Source organism: Vipera berus, assembly GCF_964194415.1.
Source record: "Vipera berus genome assembly, chromosome: 1".
NCBI lineage: Eukaryota > Metazoa > Chordata > Lepidosauria > Squamata > Viperidae > Vipera > Vipera berus.
Window position 1 is genome coordinate 70,048,028 of NC_138202.1, and position 27,726 is coordinate 70,075,753.

Sequence of the window (27,726 nt, forward strand, 5' to 3'; positions counted from 1 at the left end):
AACTATTTGTGGACCTCATATATCCTCTTGACATGAGGTAGATATCTTATACTTCTTCATGAATCTGTGGTTCTTCAAGAGTTTTTTTTGACTTACACAGTGTTGTTGGTTTTATTCAATATTTCTCCCAACAAACTAATATCCACTACATGCACTGATGCTTTTACTGTTATTATGAGAAGCAACTATCTCATCAAGATTACATACCAGCCCATTCAGATTTTTTATGTTGTTCCTTCCCAATGACAATATCCGCAAGTTTTCTGTAATAGAAACAAACTTATTTTTCTACATTATTAGTTAAGAAATACTATAACCGTCCAGAAGCTTTGAGAATTGGGCAGCATATTTATTAAATAAATAAATACCCAGCACATGATACTTAAGAATAATGCATATCAGTCCAGTTGGTCAAAAAATGTGTGAACATTTAATTCCTGTTGACTATTATCCCTGCAGTTCTCTTGGCAAGATTTTTGGATGTGGTTTGCCTTTGCCTCCTTCCCAGGGCTGAGAGAAAATAACTGGCCCAAGTCACCCAGATGCCTTCGTGTCTTAGGTGGGACTAGAATTTGCACTCTCTCAGTTTCTAGCCTGGTGCCTTATTCACTACACCTAACTGTTAAAAGGAAAAAAGAATCTGGAAAAAAACAGAGAATAAAAATAGATATTCAGCACCAAACAGGTGCTATTTAGAAATGTCTTGTGGTTGCTTTAACTGTACTTTAGATTTTTGGTAACTGATTCAATCAAAAGCAAGATTTTCAGGCTACTTTAACAATATTTACTAAAAGAGTTGAGAGGTAAGGTTACAGAAATTTCAGCAACTGCATTATAGTACCTAAACGTCAGAGCCCAATTATCTTATATTTCATTGAGAGTCTTTTTTCACTTTCTTGTTAATGGATTCACTGTAAACCAGAGAGCTGGCTGTTCTTTGTGCAAATAATGGAGGAATTAGCAGATAGTTGAGTTTTCCAAAACATTTCCTGAATCTTTCCCATGCTCTGAACATATTATCATACAAAGAGCCATAAGCTCGTCATGTAATAAGCCAAAATAATCAAATTCCTCATTAACATACTGAATTGTGCATTTGTGGATTCATCACACAGCTAAAGGCTGCAGATGACAAACATCCCAAGAGGTTAAAACAACTGAAGGAAATATTTTTTAAAAAACAATAAATTCATTTTAAGTAGAAAAAGCTATACTGAATATCTTGAAACACACTCCAAGTCTTTTTTTCAACAATGCCACAAGCCTATTTCAAATGATGCAAAAGGTTATCAGTGCAAAAGGCTATCATTCAATCAGTAGTCAAATAAAATCAATCAATATAATATTGTACTGCTTAGATTGTTTTCAAATAAAGCTTGATTTTCAAATTAACTGTATTTGGCTACACAGTAAGACAGATTAATAAGAATAGTTATTACTATCAGGCTAAATCAATCCACAGCAGGAGAAAAATCTGTTCATTAAGAATTATGGGAACAATATTTTTTAATTTATTTATCCAATTTATATCCCAACTTTCTATTCAACTGAATATTTAAGATCTCTGTTTTCATAGTATATTAAAAAAGGAAACATCTTTTTCTTTGTAGTATAAGATACATACAATAAGTTATTTTCTACAAATAGAATGAGGAACAAAATTGATAAAATAGCATAAGCAAGTGTGACATATATAAACTCCATTTCTAGAATCATGGTTTACCGACGTTTGAGAAAGGAGAAATAGTTAAAATGCAATATGTTCATTGTTACTTACTTAGCCCATTCAAGTTGGCAATTTTTTCAATGCAGTTTGTAGATAAAGACAATTTTCTTGAAACAAAGAAAAAAGAGGATTTTATATTAATTGTAATTCAGTAATAATTGAAGATTTGTAAACACTTTGTGACAACTATTATTGGTGGAAGATAGGAACACAGCTCAGGTTTTAATATGATTCATTCAAATCATGATGTGGCACTATATCAATAAAGCCAGGTGAACATGATAATGTTGTTCAAAACAGTAATGTTGAAAAAAAAAATGTTTAACGTTGAAATTGAGAAACTGGAGGGGCGATGTGCGGGGAAATGATGGTCATCATGTGGCAAAACATACCTATGGAAATCTCTCCACTCTGAGAGGGGAAGGGGGGGGGAAATCAACTATTTCTGTAGGCAATCTCTCCTGTACCAGACTAGTTCTTCCCCTCTTGAAGAATGAAGAAATTGGAGAGGAAAGGATTCCAAGAGAGTAAGAATAGCCACAACGAGGAATTCTCTGGGCTGTTCTGCATACTGCATTTGCAATTGCCAACACCAGTGCATTAAATTTATTTGCTGCCTCAAGGAACTCCATGAGATAAGTGGCAAATAAATTTAACAAATAACATAATAAGATTGCTTTCAATGTGTATTTTGTGTGCTTGCTTACTCTCTTGTAATCCCTTCTTCTTCAATGAATTTAAATACGAACATTAATTCCGTTCTTGTTAATTATTCCAGTTGGAACTAGCATTCCAAAAGGCAAAGGAATGGTTAAAAGGCAAGCAAAACTGAAGGCATTCAACTATTTAGTCCTGTCAGTTTCAAGCTGAATATAGAGCATTGCCCAATGAGCTGGAACAGGAAAGTACAGCCCCAGTCATGTGATTTCCCACTTAGTGACTCTTTCACTTAACAATAGAGTTGCTTAGTGATGGAGTTGCCAATCCCAAAAGTCACTAAATGTACTGACTATCTGTACTGTTGAAAGCACGAACCCGATACATTTATTTTAGTATTCAGCACCTACTCGCAGTTAACAAGAGTGGAAAGAGAAGCATCCATCTTTTCTATAGGGGGAAACTGAGCATAGAGTTTCACTTCCTTGGCTTCCGATGGCTTCTGACCAGTTTTTTCTTCCTGAAGTAAAAAAAAAACAATAAAAACAACAGCTTCCTCAAAATTTAGAGAATAATCATTCTAATCTGCTCAGAGAAAAAGAAATGAACTCCTTTTAAACAGATATGCTATCACCTTCTCAATCACTGAGTGTGATTGTTAGGGTTTTTTTTAGGCTGGAGTGAACTTTGGTATGGAATGGTAACTGTGGGGTACTTCAGGTCAGAATTAAACTGCTGTTAGTAAAAGATTTAAGGGAGGATGACTAGGACTTGCAACTAGAGTGAACTCAATACTAGCACTATTCAAGGGCAGGGAGGGTGACAGCAGTAAGGAAATCGGCTATTAATGGTAGGATAGCTCTTCCTATGGTATTGTGCGCTATTGCCTCTTAAAAGCTCTTCCCTCACACATGCTGAAGTAAAAGTGGACTGAATTTGTACCCACTTAATCCACTTTCTCTTAGGAGTTGAAGATAAAAAGGAAGGTGGTGGTTATGGAGGTGACCTAAAGGAACCAGTGGAGTAATGGGTCCAGTGAGCATACTGGGTCCAAGAGCCTTGGTGGAGCAGTGGGCTAATGCCTCCTTAAGTAACACCAGCTGCCTGCAATTAGTGCAGGTTCGCATCCCATCAGGCTCAAGGTTGACTCAGCCTTCCATCCTTCCGAGGTAGGTAAAATGAGGACCCAGATTGTTGGGGGCAATTAAGCTGACTTTGTAATAATGCCGCTTGGTGTGTGTGTGAAAGCCCTAATAAGCAGGCATATACATAGAAAGAAGGCTACTGCTAAGCTTGTAAGCCGCCCTGAGTCTTCGGAGAAGGGCGGGATATAAATGGAATTTTTTTAAAAAAGGTAGGCTAGCAGGGTAGTCTCCAAATTTGAGCTTGAAGAGCCATGGAATTATTACCCACACCATGGTAAAACACAGACAAATAGAGAAGAAGTCACCAATTGTCTTTTAAGCTTTGGAATGCTGTAGCACCTGACCTGACCAGAACATTGAAACACTAAAGTTTTGTCCTGAACACAATATACAACAATCAGTTTTGAGTTTTCATTTGCTCATATGCCACCAACATGGAATATTCCAATAGATTTTTTTGGGGGGGTGCTTTGTTCTTAGCTGGATACAGAATACATTTCCTGTTTTCTCTTACTTGTACCAACCACACATTCCTAACCCCCATTTTTCAGCATTCTATCTCTGAGCAATTAACCAAATCACATTTACTTATGGTTCCCAATATTTCTACTTTTCCTTATTACTCTATACAACTTCAGTTTCACTAAGGTTCTCTGCAGCCCAATAATCAAAGCACTTTACTGCTTCTCTTCCCACTTTGTTAATAAAGCCTTCCCAAACGTCTCTACCATTAGCTGTTTATCCACTACATTTGTTCCCTTTACTATGTATTAACAAATCTTGATTTTTATGAGTTCTTGACATGGCTTTTAATATATATTCCTCATACAATGATTATGGAATGTCTATAAGAAGCATTTTTCAGCTTATAGTCAGTGTTATATAAATATTAAATACACAAATGTACATTTGTAGTTCAACTACTAGATAAGCTAAAAAGTTTGATTACACAGCTTTTCTGGGTTCCTTGAAAACAACTGTTTTGTATGAACTAAAAAAATCATTTTCTTGATAAAGAAAATCCATCTAATTAAGAACACACAATATATTTTCTACTTACCCATTTGGCTAAAGCTTCCTTGATAGTTGTTGCTTTTGCCTAATAAAAAAACCCCAACAACATATAAATAAAATGTAATAGATTTATGTAACCTGCTAATTGTCTGGCTTTATCATTTGTTTCTTTGCCTGTTAAGATTTATATCATGCTTTTCCTCTAGGAGCTCATGAAGTCATACAAAGCACTCTCTATTCCATTTTCCCCCACAAAACAATCCTATGATTGAACTAAGTTGGGCTGAGAATGACTGGCTGTCAGCCAATGAGCTCTGTAGCAGAGGGTGGACCTGAACATTGACCTCTTCAGTCCCAGTCCAATGCCTTCACCACTGTACCACACTGACATTAATTAAATTAAGTCTTGATCAAGGAGGGGATCAGTTTAATGAGTATTTACTATGTTATTCTGGTCCTAGGTTAAAAGTCCTATGCGTTTCATCTATACAATAGAATCAATGGAAAAATTTTAAAAAAAGAAAAACCTGTTCATTTTAGCTTAGGTGAACTAGAGAGATTAGAACTGGCAGATGATTTTCTACTTTACTTTCCAACCTTACAGTATCTAATGAATATGGGACCTTTTTGAGCCGTCATTGCTCTTTTCAAACAATTCAAGAGCCGCATGTACAGAAAAGAGCAGGGCCTGAGGAAAAGTGGGTAGAGACTGGGAAGAACTGAACAAGTTACTTGCTATGGGTATTATTTATAGTGGTATATTTATTGATTCTACTGTTATTACCAATTTCACTCAGCCTCACATCGCTTATTTTTTAATTGTTTGTATGAATGCACTTATTAAAATAAAATCTGTCAACGGTTAATGTTATTCACTTAACAAACTCAGCAGTTGCTCCTTAAGTTTCTCTCTTTCTCTCTCTCCTTCCCCTCCCCCCATCCTTCTGAGCAGCAAAAACTCTGTGAACTTCTGCTATAATAGACAGCACCATGGAGTACAATCAAAAAGGGCACTGCTGGGGCTCCAGGTAATAAAAGAAAAAGCAGCTGCAGTAAACTATAAGCTAAATGGGTGCTGGCAGAATATTCATGACACCAAAAAAAAAATCATAACATTCAAAGAGCCCATTAAGTATGATATCTCGGCTCAGGAATCTAAATAAATACCGTATTTTCCGGCGTATAAGACGACCCGGCGTATAAGACGACCCCTGACTTTTGACAAGATTTTTAAGGTTTTTCATCTTATACACCGGAAAATACTTACATGCCAGTTGCCAAGTGTCCGACACAAGCCCGATTCAGATTCAGCCCCGTCTGATGCAAATGGTGCAAAGCCACGCGCTCTTCCAGGCCAGACTCTGCAAACAGCACGCCAGAAGCCGCACGGCCAAGCGCGATTCGGCTTTGAGAAAGCATTTGCAGACGGAGCAGCTGCCGCGTCTGGAGCCAAGCCCCGCCCAGGAGACGGTTGGCCAGGCGGGCCCGGAAGACGTGCTAGAGAGCCGGGCTTGGGGCGGCCATGCCGAGGCCGGCTGGCGAGAGCCGCTGCATGGTCTGCGGGCAAGAGGGGTGCCAAGTACCGCTGTTCCGCACTCTGTGACCAGGCAAGTGATTCTTCCGGTCGGCGTGGGTCAGGCGGTGCCTCGGCAGGAGCAAAGGTGCTCCCTACTGTCTGTCGCGGCCTATGGGCGCGACATTCAGCGGGGCCCCTCTTCGCAGCACGCCGCACGGGCCTCACCCGTCTCCCCATGGACGCGCTTCCCTCGCTACGGGAGCCACCCCGCCATCCCTGCACGCCACAGACGCAGGCCCACCTCGACTCGTCGTGAGCCTGCCTTCCGCGCGTCGGCTGCTTCTTCCGACAGTCCGACGCCGCGTCCGTCTCTCCAGCGATCGCCGGCCTGGCTCGGAGGCAGGGGAGGCTCACGAAGAGGAGGCTTCTCCCTCCCGTCCGAACCCCGGTGGCGATGGCGACAGCGGCGGCTCAGCTCCAAGCCATTCCGTCCACTGCCATGCCCGGTAGCTGGCCAGCGCGCGTGCAGTACAACTCTGCCGGGTCTTGCCCGGTGCCAGCGGGCTCCGCGGCGTCCTTGACCGGGACCGCACCCATCCGGGCTGCAGTGCCTAGACGCGGTGTGGGCTGGGAAGTTTGGCGGCGACATACTGGCTGGGAGGCGGCTTTGGAGCCCGTTGCCGGGGACTGCAGATCAGAGAGGTGAATAATATTTTCCGGCGTATAAGACGACCCGACGTATAAGACGACCCCCCAACTTTTGAGACGATTTTTATGGGTTAAAAAGTCGTGTTATACGCCGGAAAATACGGTATATATACAACATAGGCTGTCTAATTTCTGTTTGAACATAATCAAGAAGTGGGAGCTGATTACTGCTTTGGTAATTGGGTACTTTGGTAATTGAGATATTTGAAATTTTATTATAGTCCCCCCTCACTCTTCTTTTTTCAAGGTTAAAGGAACCCAGCTCCTTTAATCTCTCTTCATAGGATTTAGTTTCTCATTCTGTGATAATCTCTGTTGCCCTTCTGTTAATATTCCAGGTCTCTATAACCTTAAGTATGGTGCCCAGTATGGGTACATTCCATAATTTTGCTGCATTTATTAAGCCATTTCTGTCTTTCTGTATTATTTCAAACTCCCCGAGTTTCTCACTCCTTGAGCAGTTCTATAGAAATAATGAAAGATATGAATTATATGATTCAATGTGTTTTTTGATTTTCCGTTGGATGATATCAGAGGACCTATTACAGCAACAGTTTAGTAATTTAGTTTCTTTCTATACTTCATGAGTCTTTATCTGAAATTCTTCCTCTAGGATTTTTATCTCTAATCTTATTTTTGACAAGAAATACATATTAGCATGTAACAATCCTACTGATAGAAAAGGTCAGTCCAACTTCATGTTCAGAATAATCTATACAAAATTAAAATTGTAGCACTGCTGTTTCTTACATTTAAACCATTCAAAATTAGTTGAAGCAACTGTTTATTTTATGGGGTTCATCTGACAGTGCTATATTTTGATATGGAAAATTGTGATTCAATTTCATAAAAACACTAAGTACTACAGGATAAGACTATATGGTTCACAGATATTGAGGAATAAAAATGACATGTTTTCAGTAAGGCATGAATAAAACTACCTATGAATTATTGATATGACAGCTATAGTCAGTGACTTTATTCTTGATGCTTTTATTCATTGAAAGGATAACATTATGTACATGAGATGCAAACCTTCACTCTTTACATTTAAATGTTGCTACTTTTCTATTCTCCCTAAAGAAAACGTCTGTGAAAGAAAAAAACAAAACACTGCATAATTCTGCATAAAAGCTGTGGTAGCACAATATATACTTCCTTTGTGAAGAACTTATAAGTAGCTATGCAAAAAGTAAAAGGAATTGAGGACAGATTAAATGATTTGTAACACAAAATATTTTAGCAACTTTACATCCAGTTAAGATGCTTTTCTCTACTCAGGCTAGAGTGACAATTCTTAACAGCTAATGAAACAACTTCATTCTATGAAGTGTCACTCATTTATAATAGATAATCTGTAGCTTTAAAAGAGCTTACTGAGATTTTTAAAGTGCAAGATGAAAAGGCTTCTCTAGCTCCGTCTAGTTTTACATGTAGCTTTAGGTATTATACTGTCGCAATCAAAACCTATGTTATTCCCTCTTAGGAAGAAAAAGAAATAGTAATGTATATATGAAAAGAAAGAATATCTGGTCAATCTAAGTATGAAATATTGAATGAACCCTAATCATAAGCCAGAAAAACAGTATTTAAATTTATCATGTAGATACGTATTATGTATGGTTTGGAAAATTTCAAACTCTTTAATGTAAATTCTCTGTCATTATTTTAAAGTTTTTATTTACCATTCTATTCAAGGTGACTTCTGATATTCAGACAACCCTTACAATTTGCATTAATTTTGCAGATCACTCTTCAAATGAGCACCTTTCCTAGGGGAAAAAATTATGGTTATATTAGCCTTCAACCATCACAAAGACCTCCCAAATAAAGACAAAAGTAAAATTGCCAGTTTTTAACATTCTTGAATCTCTTACCTTTTCAATCAGAACTCAGAAATTAATTACCTACAGCTTTGTGCAAAAGATGAACATTTTCAATCCAAAAATTCTGAGCCCAGAATTTTTTCAAACAGAAATGAAATTCAAAGCCCTTTCACATAACAATTTATTCCTAATGCTCAAATTTCCTTCTTTATAGTTGTATTATGAGAAAATTTTTGCTTAACAAGCAATAGGTCAAAATCCTTGTTGCAGATGTCTGCGAGTAAACCAAATGTGCCTTCTGCTTATTACCGTCCTATTACACTAATTGTAACATACTAGCTGGGATTCCATAAAAGTAGTCTTATTTGGATTTTTGTTCCAGAATTCTTAAGAGTCAGCAGACCCCTTGAATAGGAGGCTGAAGTGCCAGGTAGCAATCAGCAAATCTTCTTCCACTTTCCATCAGCAGAGGGTTCTAAGGGGAATTTGTTGTTGCCGATGGAACAATGCACAACTCTTGAGGTGCCTGGCTTTTTTTTACTAACTTCACTAAAGAAAGTGAAATTAGTAAAAAAAAAAAAAAGCCAGGCACCTCAAGAGGTGTGCGTTGTTCCATCAGCAACAACCAATTCCCCTTAGAACCCTCTGCTGATGGAAAGTGATGGAAAGTAAAATAAAGAACTGTGAGAACTGAAAACTGTAAACAGAGAGAGGGGAACCGAACCTTTTTAAAGCTTCAGTTCCCCTCTCTTTGTTTAGAGTTTTCAGTTCTCAAGAGTTTTCTATTTTTTGCTCTTTGAAGGGAGATCAGAGGAAGTGGGTACTATCTAATCAAACAACGTATATTTAGGAGTCTCCAACACACCAACCCGCCTCTCTTTGTAATCCCTCGCACAATTCTCCAGACTAAATCATTACATGCTGCAGTTAGTAGATGAAAAGGGAAGATTGCAGGGATGAAGGGAGATTTTGAGACTTCAACTCACATGGCTGGTGGCGGTCATTTGCTCCTCTACTGTACCCTTGTGTGAGAGAAGACTGCATGCGCTGCTGGAACTTCTTCCCTAAAACTTGTAAAAGCTCTCACAGTCTCCCGTGGATCCAGTACCTTCCCACTCCACAAGCATGGTTTCCCACAGGCCTCTTCGGCCTCTCATTCCCCCAAAGGCTCTCCTCTCTCCAGCAATGTCTGAAACTTGTTGCTCCAGCGACCCTGCCTTTCCTCCAAAGCTCCCTCTCTCTTGCCAGAATATTCCCCGTTGCTGTTGTTGCTCCCTTCTCTCCACAAGCCATCGCCACCATTTATACTGTTGCCCTACTACAGGGGTAGGCAACCTCGGCTCTTTTATGACTCATGGACTTCAACTCCCAGAATTCCTGAGGCAGCTACGCTGCCTCAGGAATTCTGGGAGTTGAAGTCCATGAGTCATAAAAGAGCCGAGGTTGCCTACCCCTGCCCTACTACGACTAACAGCCAGCCGGCCAACTAACGCCCCTCCCCCCCAACTCCCCTTCCCAAAGGAGCACCCCTCCCTCCGCCTCATCTTCACTCGGGCCTCTCTTCTTCTTCTTCTTCTTTCCTCGGTAGCCCTCGAAGGAACTCACCATTGTTAGGATTCCAGTTGCTACCGTCTCTAGCCCTGGTTGCTATGGCGAGCGAAACCCACGCGCATGCTCACCTGAAAGCTGGGGGGGGAAAAGGGGGACAGACACGTGAGCAAAAGCAAAATCAACAACCGGATCATAGAGATCCCTCTGAAAACAGAGGGGACTTTTCATTCTGGAAGTCTCCCCCTAGAGGCCGGGAGGGGGAAAAAAGGTCATATTGCTAAACCGAGCGTTGATTTCCATGGTTTCGTTTCTCAGCAGGGGAAGATGGGGGCGCTGTTCGTCCTATGAAAGCGGAATTTGAGGCATTGAACCACGCTGACCGTAGCAGTTCAGTTTAGCTCTTTTCGAAAATTGAAAAAAAAATGCACGATCGTATTTGTGTGCATGCGTGTATGGATGGGAAGCCCTAAATAAGCAATAGCAGAATGTGACTGTCCTTAGCGGGTAGACGATCTTCTCCTGACTGTCCTTATTAAGGGAAGAAAGGATAAAAATTGTCGCTCATCGAGACATGCCATGGTTGGGCTTTAAAAATCCGGAGGAGTTCTTTGATGACACGATCATCCGGATTTTTATACTCCAGGTATGACCTCCTTGGTTCACTGAAGAATTTCACCTGTTTTCATATTGGATTTCCATTTTCTCGTCAGTGGTCAGAGTAACATCTGTTTACAGAGGGGTGAAATTCAGTGCTTTTTAGTGATCCGAAGCTGTTGCACATTTCCCCAAATGTGAAAGCAAAGATCGTTTTTTTTCAACAACCAAGCGTTTGAACGTAAATATGAAGTATGTCACCTGATTTGCAAAAAAATGCCAAATAAACATTTCCTGGCTAAAAATACATTCCAGAGCAGAAATTGTATTGGGCTCTTCCAGCTGCAAGGAAAAACAGAACTGTGTTGGCACCTTAGCATTTATGACAAAACATTTCTGAACCAGTTAACCAGGTGCATTAATAAGTATCAGATACATCATGTGATGTACACACATGGTAAAGTGGAGAACCAAGTTACAATTAAATTAGGGCCTTCTCAGTGGGTGCGCCTGCCCTGTGGAACCAGCTGCCTGCGGAGCTTAGGACTGCCCCCACCCTCCGTTCTTTCCGCCGGGACCTGAAGACCTGGCTCTTCGAGCTCTCTGGCCCAGGCTGAGAATATTTTTAATTTGAATATTTTTAATTTTAATTTTAACTGGGTTTTAATTTTCTCAGGGTTCTATTTAATCTCTTTTAATTTGTTTTAACGTTTGTATTGACTGTTTTTTAAATGCCCTGTAAACCGCCCTGAGTCCTTCGGGAAAGGGCGGTATATAAATCTAAATAAAATAAATAAATAAATAAATTAACACTGAAGGCTCTTAAACAAGTTCTTTCAGGAGGACCTAGGATAGTCATTTGTCATCCTGTTAACTTGATACTGGGATTTTTTTTGTTCTTGCTGTTTCCTGATACAGTAAGAAATACTTTTAATACTTTCTTCTAGTTATTTCATTGTTTTAATATGCTGCGTGCTGAACAAATACTACTGAATTTCAGTAAATCACAATTTTGTTCAATTTCCAAAACCCTGAACTGGGATAAAATATTGTATCTACTTGTTTGAACTCACCAATGTCTTTGCCATCATTAACTATTGTGTGGATGGTTTTGTTTTCTGAGCTTGGATATGAGTTGGGGATAAGACATGTTGTTACATATAATTTGTTCCTGGTGACACTGTTATTGTACCCCTTTCAACTTTGGAAGAATTGCTGGTTTAATTTTAGAAGATGTGTTTTTTCCCCAGTAGGAAAGCAAGTACATCTGTGCATTAAGTTACTGAACTTAGGTGTAATTGTACAAAGTACTAGAGAAGCTGTGAACCTTATTGTTTCAGTGATATTTTCTTACCAGATTCCTCAATATCTTCAACAATGGCAGAGTTTATAATGTACTGCCTTTATCAGAAAAATTATTAAAAATTCAGGGAGACATTCAGAGATGTATCTGCTTTAAAAGTAGCTCATGTTGTGTATAGCACAAACATAAGGAATTGGTCACTTGAAATGATTTGTGATATTTTGTATTAAGTCATATTTTACAGAATTTGTCCAATTTCATTTCCACTGGAGTCATAGGTTCTGGATTTTGGATGCATTCTGTAAATTAGCTCACTTGAAGTTCAAAATGTTAGTACAATGCACAGTTTTGTTCAGGTAATGGTTACACACAAGAGAAGTTTACTAATATATAGTGTTTGAGAAATTGCAATAAAATGTACTTTAAGGCAGGGCTTTTCAACCTTTTCACCCACTGTACCACTTTTAGGATATGGCAACATCCGAGTACCACCAGTTGCCTAGCAAGGTGTCAAAAACTTGCTGACCATAAAAAAAGGAAAAAAGTGATGAAGTACAGGTAGTCCTCAACTTACAACAGTTCGCTTAGTGACTGTTCGAAGTTACAATGGCACTGAAAAAAGGGCCCCCAAGCCACAGCCGAGCAAGACACCTGCTTGCCCACCCGGCGGCGCTCTTCCTCCTGTCCAAGGTTTTTATTCCCCTCCCCTGTGCTGGGTGGTTGTAGCAGGTTTTGGTCTTGGGACACTGTGACCGTCATAAATATGAATCAGTTGCCAAGCATCTGAATGTAAATCACAAGACTCTGGAGATGCTGCAATCAGTGCTTCTTCCGGGATCAGCAGAAGCACTGGGATTAGCGCCAAACTCCAGCTGTAGCCTGGCGCTGATCCTGGTGCTTCTGCTGAGCCTTGACAACCCTGCAGCTACAGCCGTCTCTCGCTCAGGGTTGTGCAGTGCTGCCACCCGTTCAGCTCATTCCCCTCCGCCGCTACCACTTTTCTAGGATGGTTGCGTACCACCTGCCAGGTGCCAATGTACCACAGGTGGTACCTGTACCACTGGTTGAAAAGCCCTGCTTTAAGGAATATAGCTTCAGTAATACTTCATACTAAATATTAAATGTTTGACAATTTATTCTTAAAGCCATTATAAATGTCAATTTAGATGGTACCAATATGCACAGCAGTTACAATATAGTTTTTGTCACTATAGTGATTTGTGATAAGAGCATCCTATAGTGAACACGCTATAAAAACTGACATGCTCTAAACATTTTAATGGGATAGTTCTTATATTTTGGAAGTACATTGTAGTTAAAATTGCAAATTCTAGTCTTAATAAAATTTGAAACTGTACTATGCTTTCTATTATTTCATTGTTTTAAAAAATCTGATTCCAACTAAAGATTTTGGCAGTTTTGGCAAGATTGATTTTGGCTAGATTCACACATAAGCTATCTTAGTGTGTTATGAAAACAGGTATCTGTGTTATAAAAGCCAGTATAATTTGAGTACCTGCTAAAGAAAACTTGCCATCTTTCATATTAAATTGGCTAATGCACTTTGCAGGTGACTTTATGTATCATTATAAATCATAATACCCACTTCTCATTTAAGTGTTCTCTATTCAAGTAACAATACAGTACTTGCTATGTGTGCTGAAGTTATATTCCAAAACATAAAATTGCCAGAAGACAGAAAATAGTTATATTTTGGATATGTGATTTCAAAATGGCAGAAGCTGTACTTGGCGCAGCTGGCTATGTATAATTTGTTGCAGTGCATTAGAAGTTAACTGATATTTCTAACACTATAAACAAAGCCATTCTTCATTCCAGTACTCCAGATTATATTTCTAAAAATATACTTTCGGCCACTCCATCTGGACTAAATTTTGTTAATTTTGTTATCTATACTGTTCATAATATAACCCAAGGCATATATTTCATGTGTTATCATTGCCCATCCTTCTTGCTCAGTCCCTGACTATTTCTTTGTCTTCTTTGGAACTTTTTTTTCTCAATTTGTTTCAGTGTTCAACCACCCGCCTGCTCGTCGGATCTCAAGTGCAAATTCAGGAACTCAAGAATCTTCCCCCAAGAATCTTCCTGGGCGTGGGCATGAGCTTTGTTCTCTCCACCGCTCAGAATAGGCACCCCTAGAACTCGGTCTAAAGCTACCAGGCAAACTGGAAAAAAAGATGGATTAATTCGATGGCCTGCTCCAGGGTAACTCAAGAGTTTAAAATTGGCCTTCTTATGCTGGTGTAGGCATGTAGTAGCTATTTCAGCATACAAGGAGCTCTTCCAATTGTGATCATCCTCTCCGACCACAAAAAGGAAATGGCCTTCTGCCTTTTCAATGGGGATCCGGGACTGTGAATTGGCTGGATTCCTTGGGTCATCCAAAGCTTCGTAAATATCAAATATTCCATTGTCCAAAATCTTGATCCTGCTCATATTAAAGCAAAGCCCAGGCAGGGTCTGTTTTCCATAATGAAGGGCAGCGGCAGTGATGGAGCTGCAGCCAGAAATGCAGACAGCAGCCACCACTTCTGGAAGGAAGGTCATCATTGACAAAGCCAGTTCTCCTCCTTTCCCAGTTCCAATAACACCAATTCCTGGTTTTTTAACCTTCATGAATGAAACAGCATGGGTTAAATTATGGAACAGAATTAAAAAGAATACAGTATTTTATTAACTCTTTTCAAAAAGATATTTATTCTATAAATTATGTTAAGTGCCATTGAACATCTCAGGCTAATTTGTTAAAAATACTAGGTAATAAAGAAACCTCAATGAGTAAAAGGTTAGTATACTTAAAATAGGACTGTATAAAGTATCTCTTTTTCAAAATAAAAATTAAAAATATAAAATATATAAATATATAAATTTATATATAAATATATTTATAAAAAAATAAAAAATTAAAAGGACGAGGGGGGACATGATAGGAGTGTTCCAATATCTCAGGGGCTGCCACAAAGAAGAGGGAGTCAAGCTATTCTCCAAAGCGCCCAAAGGCAGGACAAGAAGCAATGGATGGAAACTAATCAAGGAGAGAAGCAACTTAGAACTAAGGAGAAACTTCCTGACAGTTAAAACAATTAACCAGTGGAACAACCTGCCTCCAGAAGCTGTGAATGCTTCAACACTGGAAGTTTTTAAGAAGAGACTGGACAGCCATTTGTCCGAAATGGTATAGGGTTTCCTGCCTGAGCAGGGGGTTGGACTAGATGACCTCTAAGGTCCCTTCCAACTACTTCTTCTTCTTCTTCTTCTTCTTCTTCTTCTTCTTCTTCTTCTTCTTATTATTATTATTATTATTATTATTATTATTATTATTATTATTTATTAATTATTATTATTATATCTGCTCCCTCAAAAGTTGTTTTCCTATTTTGTATTGCAAACTGCTTTGAGACTGATAGATTCCTATATATTATTGTTAAGGCTAACCTACACAAATTCTCTTCAAAATATTCTGAATGAAAATTTATGAGCAAAAGTATAAGGAAATTAGGGTTGTTCTCCTCTACCCTACTCTAGTACTTTGTTCAGAAATGGGTATCTTTGTGTGTGATTAAATTTTTGTAATATGCTGTGATTATTAGATATGTTTCCATAGTTTTCTTGGAAACAATTCAGATTTTACAAAGACTATAAAAAATTTAATATTTTAAATGAATATCTTCTATCATGGAAAACATGATCACTGAGAACCAAATCAGTACATGAAATCCTATTTTGGACTGGCATACCTATTTGTTTAGTATCACAGTTATGCATACTTTTATACATAAAATATTAATACAGTAGATTTTATAAACTTAAAGAAGGTTACATCCAAAATTCTCTCAGTAATTTTATAACCTCTGACTTTTTTCACTTCCTGTAAAGATTTCCCACTCACTCTTTTTAGGCACATAAAAATACCTGGCTATACAAGCACTGTCCTGCCCATCTAGCAATTTGAAAGCATGCAAATGCAAGTAGATAAATAGGTACCAGTTTGGCAGGAAGGTAACAGCATTCCGTGTGCCTCAGCATGTAATCACATGACCACAGAAATGGCTTCAGACAACAATGGATCCCTCGGCTAAGAAAAGGAGATACCACCTCCTAGAGTCGGACATGACTGGACAGGGGAAACCTTTACCTTTTTACCTTTATACAAGCACTAATCACTTTGTTATTACTATGTGGGAGCTTGATCATAACACCTAACACAGTGATGTATATTTCCTGGCAAAAGAAGAGATTGATATTTGTGTAGGTTTTCCCTAGTTTCCTCATACCGTAATTTTTTTATTCAGAATCCATTGGAAAAAAATGTTTATGTTGTCTTGGTGCAAATTGTATTACAGAGAAGTTCTGTTCACATCACTCACCTTCGGATGGCGCAACAAAAACCTTGCTGCCTCTTCAAAATATTCAAGATGGAAATCATCCATGACTTTTGGGAGATCCTCAAAATTAAAATATGGCAAGGAAAGAGCTGCAAAGCCATGGGTTGCCAGAAGGCTGGATCGGAATTCGATTAACCCACCTTCGTCACCAAACATGTCTATCACACCTGGAAATGGGCCGTTCCCTAGTATAGGAGTAGATATTGATCAATTTTGTTGGGCTGGACATTATTAGCAGGATTTTTTAAATTGCTTTTTTATATTGAAATCCCTTTAACAAGCTCATTTTAAAAGTTATCTATCTATCTATCATCTATCTAGGGTTGATGGGCAAAGCTCAGATATATATCTATATATATCTATAACTATATATCTATAGTTATAGATATATATAGATATAGAGCCTTGGTGGAGCAGTGGGCTAATGCCTCCTTAAGTAACACCAGCTGCCTGCAATTAGTGCAGGTTCGCATCCTACCAGGCTCAAGGTTGACTCAGCCTTCCATCCTTCCGAGGTAGGTAAAATGAGGACCCAGATTGTTGGGGGCAATTAAGCTGACTTTGTAATAATGCCGCTTGGGGGGTGTATGAAAGCCCTAATAAGTAGGCATATACATAGAATGAAGGCTACTGCTAAGCTTGTAAGCCGCCCTGAGTCTTCGGAGAAGGGCGGGATATAAATGGAATTAAAATAAAAAATAAAAAATATATAGATATATTGATATAGATATATTGATATATATTTATATATTGCATCTTGCCACAAATGTCCCATTGCTTATTCCCATTTGATTGCCTCGACTGAGACTGCAAAAGCCCAGAATCAGTTGTCAAGCCTGGAGAAAATGCCTAACTTAGGAGAGCCTGAAATACCTACCATACGAAGGTTCTCTACTCACCTGGCGGAAGGAACAAGCTGCCTCTGATCGCACCTTCCTTCAACCTAATCCTTCTCACGCCAGGAAGAGTGAACCACCTTTCCACGCTCGTTTGAGCAAGCACCTGTCCGGGGATGGCCCCAGGCTGACTATATTCCTGATGTACCGTGATCTGCACTTTCACGGGACTCTCCACGTCCTCGGGCTCCAGCCTTTGGTAAGGCTTCTCTATGGTAGCGGGGGAGAGACTCCAAAACAGCCCCATGGGCTCAACTCCGACATAGTCCCCTCCCCTAGAAACATCTTTGGACAGGTCTATTCCTCCCTGCTGGTCCGCTTGGTAATGTGCGCAGGCGTCGAAGAGGCTGCCCTGCCCGTTCACTACTAGCGCCCGGAGCGTCACTCCCTGCAAAGGCGCCAGTCCTTCGATCGTCATTTTCGCGGGCTGATCTGCCAAGCCTACAGCAGGAGTGACTGACATCGTTACCAGTCCTTTTCGGCCGCAGCTTTTGGGAAAGATCTTCTTCAAAGGGTGGCCAGGCCCACGCAAGAATACCAAGCGGAAGCCCCACGCTCTGCCCATGACTCTTTGCCACATGATGGGCTTCCCGAGGATGTCCGAACTTCTTGCACGCCTCGCTGAGCGTCGGAACTAGAAGCAAAAAGCCCGGTACCTTTCTCTTCAGTCAGATACTCCGGGTTAAGACTCGAGAGACTGTAGCAATCGATTGCAGAGATCACGCTTCCGAAACGGGGAGTTCGAGGTCGGCTTTGGATGCAACAGAGCAGTAGTCAAAAGTTTGTGACTTGTGGAGTTACAGTAATTGAGGCGTCTTAGCAATTGTTAGTAATTTATTTCACTTGAAACATTTCACCGTCAGTGGAAAAAAAACCACATATGTGCCGAATCTTACATATTTGGCTCTGCAGATACTTAAAAATTTCTTGAACTTCTAAACTCATTTTAAGTTAGCAGCAGCATGTACATTATCTTATTTTTACAAATGCAATGAAACTTGATAATAACAATTACAATTTAAAAGCAAGGTAAGAAAAATTTATAGTTGAAAAAAGGAGTTTCTAAATTGGACTACAGGTGGCTGGAGCTTTGAACTTGATTGTGTGAACATGGTCTCTCCCCCCCCCCCCCAAACCCAGACCATGGATCCCAGGACTTTCCTCTGGTGTTTGTCTTGAACTATAAGTTTAGCACTATATGTCTTAAGGTTTTCTATGATGCTTTTCATATAAACTTTGCTCACAACCCAGGGTCACTGTAGTAAGGGGTGGCTGTATAGATTTAAATAAACCAATAAATAAAAATCACACTGTTGTGGCCACCATCTGGTGCTACCACCTTAGGCAGATCCCAGTCTTCAGAACTTTTAATACAGAATGCAGAAACAATATTTGAAGACCAGATAAACAATGTTCAAGTGGGCTTTATTACCTAGGAGTTTGCTTCTTCTTGCCCCCATTTCATATCCACTCCCAGCTTTATTCTCCCATCCCCGGTATTTAGCTTAGCAAACGTACATGCTGAAACCCAGCTTATAAAACATTCACAGTTTGTTCTTGCTGTTGTTGAGGGTTTCGTGAAAGAAGTTTTGAATCTGCTTCCAAGCATCCACCTGCGCTGCTGCGTGTGCTCTGGGTTCCCCTCCCCAGACCACTGTTTTGCCCACCAAAAAGTGGAATGAAGCAGGGCACAGTGGTGTATAAGGAGGTTCAATGTAATGACCTGTTTCAGGATAGCAAATGACCCCAGGCTTGTCTTTTCCATGAGCTTGTAAATGATTGGCAGCTTCCTTGGCAAAAAATTCACTCTTCCAATTATGATCGTCCATGCCCACGATAAAAAGAAAGCGCCCCTCAGCTTTCTCCAATGGAATTAAGCTTTGGCGGTCAGGACCTTCAAGTGGGTTATTCAAGACATCAATAATGTCACAGATCCCATTCTGATCAATTTTGACTCGACTTGCATTAATGCCAAGAGGTGGAATGGCGATATTCTTGTAGCGTAGTGTTGCAGCTACATTGGCTATAGAACCATTAACTGTGACTATTGCAGTGATGCCTTTTAAAAATGAGGCCATGGAAATACAGAGGTCACCCCCTTTGGAGTGTCCCAACAGCCCAATTCCTGGACCTTTAACCTAAAAAGAAGAAAGAAAAGGAAAATCAGATTCACACTGCTAACAATGTTTCTACCACACACTGATCTATGTTCATATACTAATCCTAATTGAATAACCAGATGAATGTTGTTAAGCACAGCATATTTTGGTTTAATCAATCAGCCTCCCCGTAAGCAAACCAGAAGTATGTGTTATGCGGACACAGCCTCTAGGAAAATAATCCATGCTATTTCACTTTCCGTTACAGTAATTGCCTAAAGCTTTCATGCTTCAGTTAATCTTGCACCCTTTTGGCTGCCCCAAATGGAAAGAAATGACTTGTGAAGGGCCTTAAATTTTCCATGATCTATTTCAGGAACATCAACACGTTGAAACAATACAGTAATGAAGTTCACTGTAGTTAATTTCACAGAATTAACCACACTGACACTTCTAGCTTTAAAAAAATACTGAACCTTTAACTGATAACACTAGTTGAAGTAACTTATATATTAAGCAACATGCTGAGCCAATATATGGATAGACTTTGCTGGTAATCATGATTTTTCTTTTCAACTGGTTATGGATAGTTTTTATATATTTATATATTGGAAGTTCTGATTCAGAGAACTCTATGTATTTAGAAATTTATTTGTCACCCATCTCGTGTCCAACAATTCTTGATGGCCTACAGCATAAAACATTTAAATCATCAGATATAAAAGCAGATAAAATAACACAAGATAGCACAGGAGGAAGCCAGATACACAGGAGGGGCGGAGGAGGGGGGATTACCTTTTAATTAGTCAACTACCCCCAGCGTGAAGCTCCCCCATTAGGTCCCTATGTCATCTGGCAGAGCCATGTCTTAAGGCTCTTATGAAAAGTCAGGAGGAGGAATAACTTAGTTGTTAAGCAAAATGATTGCTAACTGAAACCTCAGTTGTCTTATGATCTTCAGTTTTCCTTTGCTTTATAGAACTATTTTACAGTCCATGGGCCATCCTTTCACTGTCCCAATCAGCAACAGCAGGACAGCATGTGTGTGTGTGGGTGTGTGTGATGGGGGATATGTGGGTGGTGATCCTCCACAACAGTCCCAGTTTCTCCTTGTGGCCCCTTGGGACAATTAATTGCCCACCTCTGATCTAAGATAACATGGCAGTGTACACAGTACTCCCCCCTCCAATTTTCCCTTTGACAAGTCGTCTTCTCTGGATAGCTGAGCTGAGTCTGACCCCAACTGATTGAATACATTTCTGCAGCTAAAAACTGAGTTCTCAGCTAAATCTTCTTGCAAAGGCCATGAATATAGCAACCTACCACTGGGTGTTTTAGCATATAATTGACAGCTTCTTCAAAGTACTCCAGATGAATTTCCTTCAGGTCCTTAGGAAGATCTTCATACCCATAATAGGCCAAAGCTAATACAGCAAAGCCATGATTGGCCATCAGACACGCTGAACTTTCTGGAATCCCTCCTCCTGTTCCAGGTATCTGAATGATACCTGGAAAAGGGCCTTTACCTGCCAGAGATATAAAACAGAGCACTTGTTTTTATTTATATTTCTTAAGAACTTAGCATATTTTAAATAAAGTCCTGCATCAAAGATAAAAGCACAAAAAAGGTACACGGCTTGATTCATACAACCTGCCAAGCTACAACATGGTTTTTTGTTTTTGCTCATTCTGTCACATGAAGCTAGTCACTGTAGTTTGGAAATCAGAATCTATGGCTAAGTATGTAATGAAACCCAGTCAGTACTAGTTAATAATCCTCTATTAAATCACCCATTATTTAATACAGAGAACATAAAGGCTGGGTATGCAGAATGCATTGGCTGTGTCTAAATTACAGATCTCAGGTCCAATATAATTATGGTGTATTCCACTGATCTTTTTTCAGAAATCATCGAGCCAATTTGCTGTGGAGGTTGAAGGCACCAGAATACTGAGGGACTGTTTTCTAAGCCTCTCTTGGGAACACAGCCAGCTTGGTGACCTTGGGCCAGTCACTCTCAATGGCAAAGAAGCCATTTCCAACAATGGGTGTCCAGAAACTGCAGGGATTAGTCCAGGGCCACACAATCACTCAGACCTAAGACTGGCTTGAAGGCATACTAAAATAGTAATTATGCCTAATTCGATATTTCCAGAATTCATACGACACACTAGGATAAAATATGGTTGCATTCAGGTTGTGATGCAGAGTTCTGCAAACACTGGGTAAATATATGAACATTAGTCACAACCAGACTGAGTTTGCACAACGCCCAGCATCGCAACAGCTTCAGCAGGTCTGATTACTTATTGCTCAATTCCGCGTGACCCTGAGAAGCCAAAAACCGGGTTCATGAAATCGCTCTTGGCTGATCCTGCGGGACATGAATTTATTAATAGGGTGATTTTCTGCAGGAAGGTCTCCGCTGTTTACCGGGGGGCTGGAAGAGAGTGGCCCGGATGCTCCCTTCCCGCACCGGGGTTCTCTTCACCCCGTCGCCCAGGAATCTCCGCTCGTGGGAGCCCTGGGCCAAGACGCCACCCGGCAGAGACGCTCCGTGCCTTTCCAACACCTCCAGCTCCAGGCGAAAGGGCCGCTCGACGTCGCGCTTCAGCAAGCGCCGGAGGGGCTTTCGCGGCTCCAGCGCCCACAGCAGCCCCATCGGCTCCAAACCGGAGAAGTTGCCGCCCTCGAGCGCCGGCGAGCGCTGCAGATCCAAGCGGCCCTCGCCATCTGCTCGGTAGAAGGCGCGCGACTCGAAGCGTTCGCCTGCCTCATCCTCCAGCGACGCGCGGAGGCCGACCTCCTGCTCGGGCCGGAGCCCTTCCACCGAGATGGCCAGCGGCTGATCGAAGAGGCTCTGGTCGGGGGGAGAAAAGCTAAGGCGAGGCTCCATGAGACGCGACGAGGCGGAAAAGCAGGCCCGCTGCGTCCCCCGGCTCCGCCAACCGCCGCAATTCACAAGGGAAGTCCTTCGCGGGCAGTGATTCAAGCAGATCCGTAACATCCTGCTCGTTAGGAAGGGCACGCCCGTTGCCACGGCGACTCTCAGGCTAAATTAATTAATTTGCCCCTCTGCGCTTCTGTACCGAGCAAAGCAAGAATGAGCTGCCGATCGAGTTTTCGCTGCCCTAGCTCAGAGACAAGCCTGGGCTTGCTTCTTCCGCGTTGTACTCGTCGCGTTCTTCGGGTTTGGTAATTTGGCGAATCGGAGTCCGACCTCAAAACATTTCCTTTATATCTTCCTTTTTCTTTGACTTCTTCTTTGTTGATCTATAACTGTAATCATATATTAAAAACATTGACAATATTGTAGTTTCAGGATAGGAAACTACTATTTCTGCTGAAGTTGATTCGAATGGGATATTATTTCGGTTTTAGACAAATTTAGTTGCAGAGAAGTTCCACTGAACTTCCTGGACTTTACTGCTATGTAGATATGCAATAATATTGTTCTGGCACACTCAGATAAGTGTGTATAGAATAGACCAGCTGTGTTTTTTTAAAAAATCTTTAGAACTTGCAATACAACTCAGCAATTGATCTACACCAGTGCTTCTGAACTTTTTAAGATGTGTGGACTTCAATTCCCAGTATTAATGTAAGTAAGTACAGCTTGCAAATGAAAAAAGATTAGGTTGTTGTTTTTTTGGGTACAGAAATCTAAAACTTTTTAACCTGGCCTGCAACTCCATTACAGTGAGTAAATGAATAAGGCTAAAATACAGACTGTCCCCAAAGTTTTAACTAAAGTTATAGAAGTCATTTGACCATTGTTATGGAAAGTTCTTTCCTTGCCTTAAATATTTGTGCTTGTGGCCCAGATTGATGTTTGATGCAGCAGGTATATTAGCAAAGAATAAACTGCATTCTGAACAATGAGTTATTGTCTTAAGCATTCTCTAGGGCTCAAAAAATAAGTGAATAAGTTTTCACTTAGTTTTAAGCACTTGTTATGTATTTTTTCCCTAATATATATATTTTTGTGTCTCGTTTTGGGTTTTTTAAATGTTATTTTAAAAAGAAAAATTAATTTTAACCCTAACCATGGTAGATGTTTTAATTATTGCTTTATTAGGGCACATCCTCACGACATTATAGCTGTCTGCAGCAAATCAAGACTGATGATGACACACACAATCATGTTGTGATTAAACTTCATGCGACATTTGATGCAAGTTTATAAATCATGATTTTTAGATCATGCTACCACAGCACATATTTAATTTCAATTGTCTCCTCCCTAACCTATCTTCCTATCTTCAGTTTGACAGTAAGAGAGAGCAGATTTCTGCTTTGTAGAAACATAGGTTTCTGACCAGCATTTTCCATTTTTTTACTACTTTTATTCTGTGGATTTGTGTACAAGTGGTAGAACGTCCTCCTGTCTGGTTAACAAGCCTGGGACCCTAATTATACAGCTGGCTATTCATGCACTGAATTCTAATTATTTATGTCCCTTGGAGGAACTGTACAATTTTACCTTCTTCATTCCAACTTTGGTGACACTATCACTACATTTGTGCAGTACTAAAAGTCTGTTCTAACCCATGTGCTTCCCATGGCTACCCATAGCTATTTCTGGATCTGCCAATCAGACCTCTTGGTTGCTCACTGTCAGTGCTGCCATCTCTGCTTGCTTTCAGTGATTCCCCATTTAACTCTGTGTCACCCTCCATATTTTTTAACTTGTCAAACTACTTTTGAGCATGAATTTGGTGCTTTTTCAAAAGAGCATTTGATCCTTGTTCAAAAATACCATGGCTGGCAGGCTAAAAATACAAAGGAAGAATTGTTCTGAGCAGGAGCACTGGAAAAGTTCCTTATTTAAGTCTACGTTGGCTTAGAAAACTAAATAGGCGCTCAAGAATCCAAGGACTTCTGATAATAAATTTTATTGCAGACAAGATAAGCCATAACAAAGGGATTACACTTGAGTTCTGTGCATCAAAAATGGCTTCTTTTCAAAGCTGGGCAGTTTTTTGTCCTTTTTTCCCCACCCACACTATGTAATGAACAGCTGTCTCTTTTGGGTCGGAGGCCTGGTTCCATCTACCTTCTGTCTCAGTCATGGCTAGTGATACCAGGCTATTTTCCACTGATAGTGTGTGAGTACTGGTGGCAAATGTGATTCCATTCTGTGAAACTTCAGAGTCAATTCTTTGGATCTCTGAGGTAGGCTTCTGCAATCTCAAAGCACATGTAAACAAACACAGTAAAGCAGAATGCAAAGAAACATCCCAGTTCTGAATCTGCTTTCTGTAGACACTGGCTAGTTCCAATATTTCAGGGGCTGCCACAGAGAAGAGGGAGTCAAGCTATTCTCCAAAGCCCCTGAAGGCAGGACAAGAAGCAACAGATGGAAACTAACCAAAGAGAGAAGCAACCTAGAACTAAGGAGAAATTTCCTGACAGTTAGAACGATTAACCAGTGGAACAACCTGCCTATGGAACTTGTGAATGCTCCAACACTGGAAGTTTTTAAGAAGAGACTGGACAACTATTTTTCTGAAACGGTATAGGGTTTCCTACCTGAGCAGGGGGTTGGATGACCTCCAAGGTCCCTTCCAACTCTGTTATTCTATTCTATTCTATTCTATTCTATTCTATTCTATTCTATTCTATTCTATTCTATTCTATTCTATTCTATTCTATTCTATTCTATTCTATTCTATTCTATTCTATTCTATGCTATGCTATTCTATGCTATTCTATGCTATTCTATGCTATTCGCTATTCGCTATTCGTTATATTCTATGTGCTATATTCTATATTCTATTCTATTTGTAAACTACTTACAAACAAGTAGTGTATTATAATGAAAAAGAACATTTTTAAATGTTGTACGTCAAAGGCAACTACAGTACTCTCTTCCCATAAAGCAACAGGAACGAAAAAAGCAACAAGGGCAGCAACCAGAGATACACTCCTCTAGTCCTCCATCAGGCAGCAATGAAGAGAAAACAAAGGCATGCTGGCTGCAAAGTCCCCAGAACTTGAGACTGGTCTTGTGACCAGGGGAAAAGAAAGCATGCACAACCACATGGACCTCAGAAATTGCCTGTCGTAACTGAGGACGATTTCCGGGTCCCAAAGAGAGGTTGCAAGATTAAAAATGTCTGCTGCTTTAGGAGTGTCTGAATCCAAGTCACATGATTGCAGAGAACTGTTCTTGTTGGGATGCATTTGTAATTTCAAATAGTCATTAAACAGCCTATCATACCTCGAGGACTACCTGCAACTCATGGGAATGATGTTCCATAGGGAAGGGACACCATTCAGAAAGCCCTTGGGACCCGCAACATGTCTTGCTTTCCTGTCCTGGTGCTTTGGGTAGGGGTAATGGGGAAGAGGCGGTTCTTCAAATAAGTTGGCCCTGAGCCCTGTAGGGTTTTAAAAGTGATAACCAGCACTTTGAATTGTATCGGGGAGCAGACTGGTAGCCGTTGCAGCCCCTGGAAAAAAAATGACACATGTGTACGTCTAGGCTTGTGCAAAACTGGGCTCTTGCATTTACAAAATATTGTAATAATAACTTTTATCCCTAGGAGATTTGCTTGAAGATTTTTCTGTACAGTACATGGAAGAAAGAGGCCCAAGCCATTTGAAATCTGATTAGTATAAATACAGCTAACCATTCGTACATAACAGTGACTGGATTTTTTTTAAATGGCTTCATAGCTCTGCTACTGTATACAGGTAGTTGTTGATGTTTAACATTTCATTTAGTGACTGCTCAAAGTTACAATGGCACTGAAAAAAGTCACTTATGACCATGGTCACATGATTTATGTTTGGATGCTTGAAAACTGACTCACATTTATAACGGTTGCAGTATCCCAGGGCTATGTGATCACCTTTTCCAACCTGACAAGCAAAGTCAATGGAGAAACCAGATTATCTTAACAACTGTGGTTGTCAGGACCCACCCCAAACCACGTCTTAGGAAGACAAAAACTCTTGGAGTCAGTTCTAGTCCAAAAGGAATCTTTACTAGGACATGCTTGGTTGTGGGAATACAAGACAGGACTTAGTATTGTTTTACAAATTGAAATTTTGTAAAGGGTACCCGGTTCAACCCCCCTTCCCTCAACCCCATTTGGTCAGCCCCCATCCTTCTACTTCGTGTCATCCCTTTCGTGGGGGAAAAAAAGGAACTTCGAATCTTTATGGTTATTGCCTTCTTCCTCTCCAGAATTAAAAGAAAACACAAGCCAGATACCTTCTTCTCTAACCCTCCCTTTTGATCCCCCCAGTTCAAAAGGTTCCCTTGGTCTTTGAAATAACCTAAGGCAGGCTGAATCCACATATGCTCCTCCTTCCTCGGGAGATGGCAGAATCCGTAGGGGGGGGGATAATGTTTTAAACATATATTTATGAACGTGATATACAGTAAATGGATTCTGACATCGGTACTAATTTAATAACAGCAGTAATTCAGTTAACAAATGTGGCAAGAAAAGTCATAAAATGGAGCACAACTCACTTAACAAATTTCTCACTTGGCAACATAAATTTTGGGTTCAATTGTGCTCGTAAGTTGAGGACTACCTGTAATAGATCTACTTAACTAAAACATCAGGTTTTTGGAAATATATTCTCCAGTGGTTTCCCTTGCCTGTCAGATATTAATAACAACAACAACAACAACAACAACAACAACAACAACGATGATGATGTTGGAAGGGAACTTGGAGGTCATCTAGTCCAACCCCCTTCTCAGGCAGGAAACCCTATACCATTTCAGACAAATGGCTGTCCAGTCTCTTCTTAAAAACTTCCAGTGTTGGAGCAGTCACAGCTTCTGGAGGCAGGTTGTTCCACCAGTTAATTGTTCTAACTGTCAGGAAGTTTCTCCTTAGTTCTAGGTTGCTTCTCTCCTTGACTAGTTTCCATCCATTGCTTCTTGTCCTGCCTTCAGGGGCTTTGGAGAATAGCTTGACTTCTTTGTGGCAGCCCCTGAGATATTGGAACACTGCTATCATGTCACCCCTTGCCATTCTCTTCATTAAACTAGACATACCCAATTCCAGCAACCGTTCCTCATAAGTTGTACCCTCCATTCCTCTAATCATCTTTGTTGCTCTTCTCTGTACTCTTTCAAGAGTCTCAACATCTTTTTTACATCATGGTGACCAAAACTGGATGCAGTATTCCAGGTGTGGCCTTACCAAGGCATTGTAAAGTGGTATTAGTACTTCACTTGATCTTGATTCTATCCCTCTGTTAATGCAGCCTAGCACTGTGTTGGCCTTTTTGGCAGCTGCAGCACACTGCTGGC

At 40.3% G+C, this 27,726-nt stretch overlaps 2 protein-coding genes across 6 annotated transcripts in view; both read right to left on the reverse strand.

Moving 5' to 3' along the window:
* DNAL1 (dynein axonemal light chain 1) overlaps nt 1-17,984 on the reverse strand; it is a 30,612-nt gene extending 12,628 nt beyond the window's left edge. For 2 of the 5 annotated variants that reach the window (XM_081315911.1, XM_081315914.1), the window contains exons 1-6: nt 10,198-10,270; nt 8,452-8,538; nt 4,589-4,627; nt 2,794-2,903; nt 1,778-1,833; nt 208-263 (exon numbers count right to left, since the gene is read on the reverse strand). In XM_081315911.1, coding sequence (XP_081172037.1) covers nt 208-263; nt 1,778-1,833; nt 2,794-2,903; nt 4,589-4,627; nt 8,452-8,454 — 264 coding nt within the window. In that variant the 5' untranslated portion in view covers nt 8,455-8,538; nt 10,198-10,270. Of the gene's footprint in view, nt 1-207; nt 264-1,777; nt 1,834-2,793; nt 2,904-4,588; nt 4,628-8,451; nt 8,539-9,578; nt 9,883-10,197; nt 10,271-14,221; nt 14,675-16,431; nt 16,635-17,348 lie in introns of those variants that run through there. The other 3 variants (XM_081315915.1, XM_081315913.1, XM_081315912.1) reach the window with 3 other exon arrangements.
* Nucleotides 17,985-18,170: 186 nt separating this feature from the next.
* LOC308660284 (acyl-coenzyme A thioesterase 1-like) lies at nt 18,171-23,334 on the reverse strand. Its single transcript, XM_081314540.1, has 3 exons — nt 21,879-23,334; nt 20,768-20,970; nt 18,171-19,483 (listed from the first exon to the last, which is right to left on the reverse strand). Exons 1-3 carry the CDS (start codon nt 22,450-22,452, stop codon nt 18,890-18,892), a joined length of 1,371 nt encoding a protein of 456 aa, XP_081170666.1. The 5' UTR covers nt 22,453-23,334; the 3' UTR covers nt 18,171-18,889.
* Between the last annotated feature and the right edge of the window lie 4,392 nt (nt 23,335-27,726).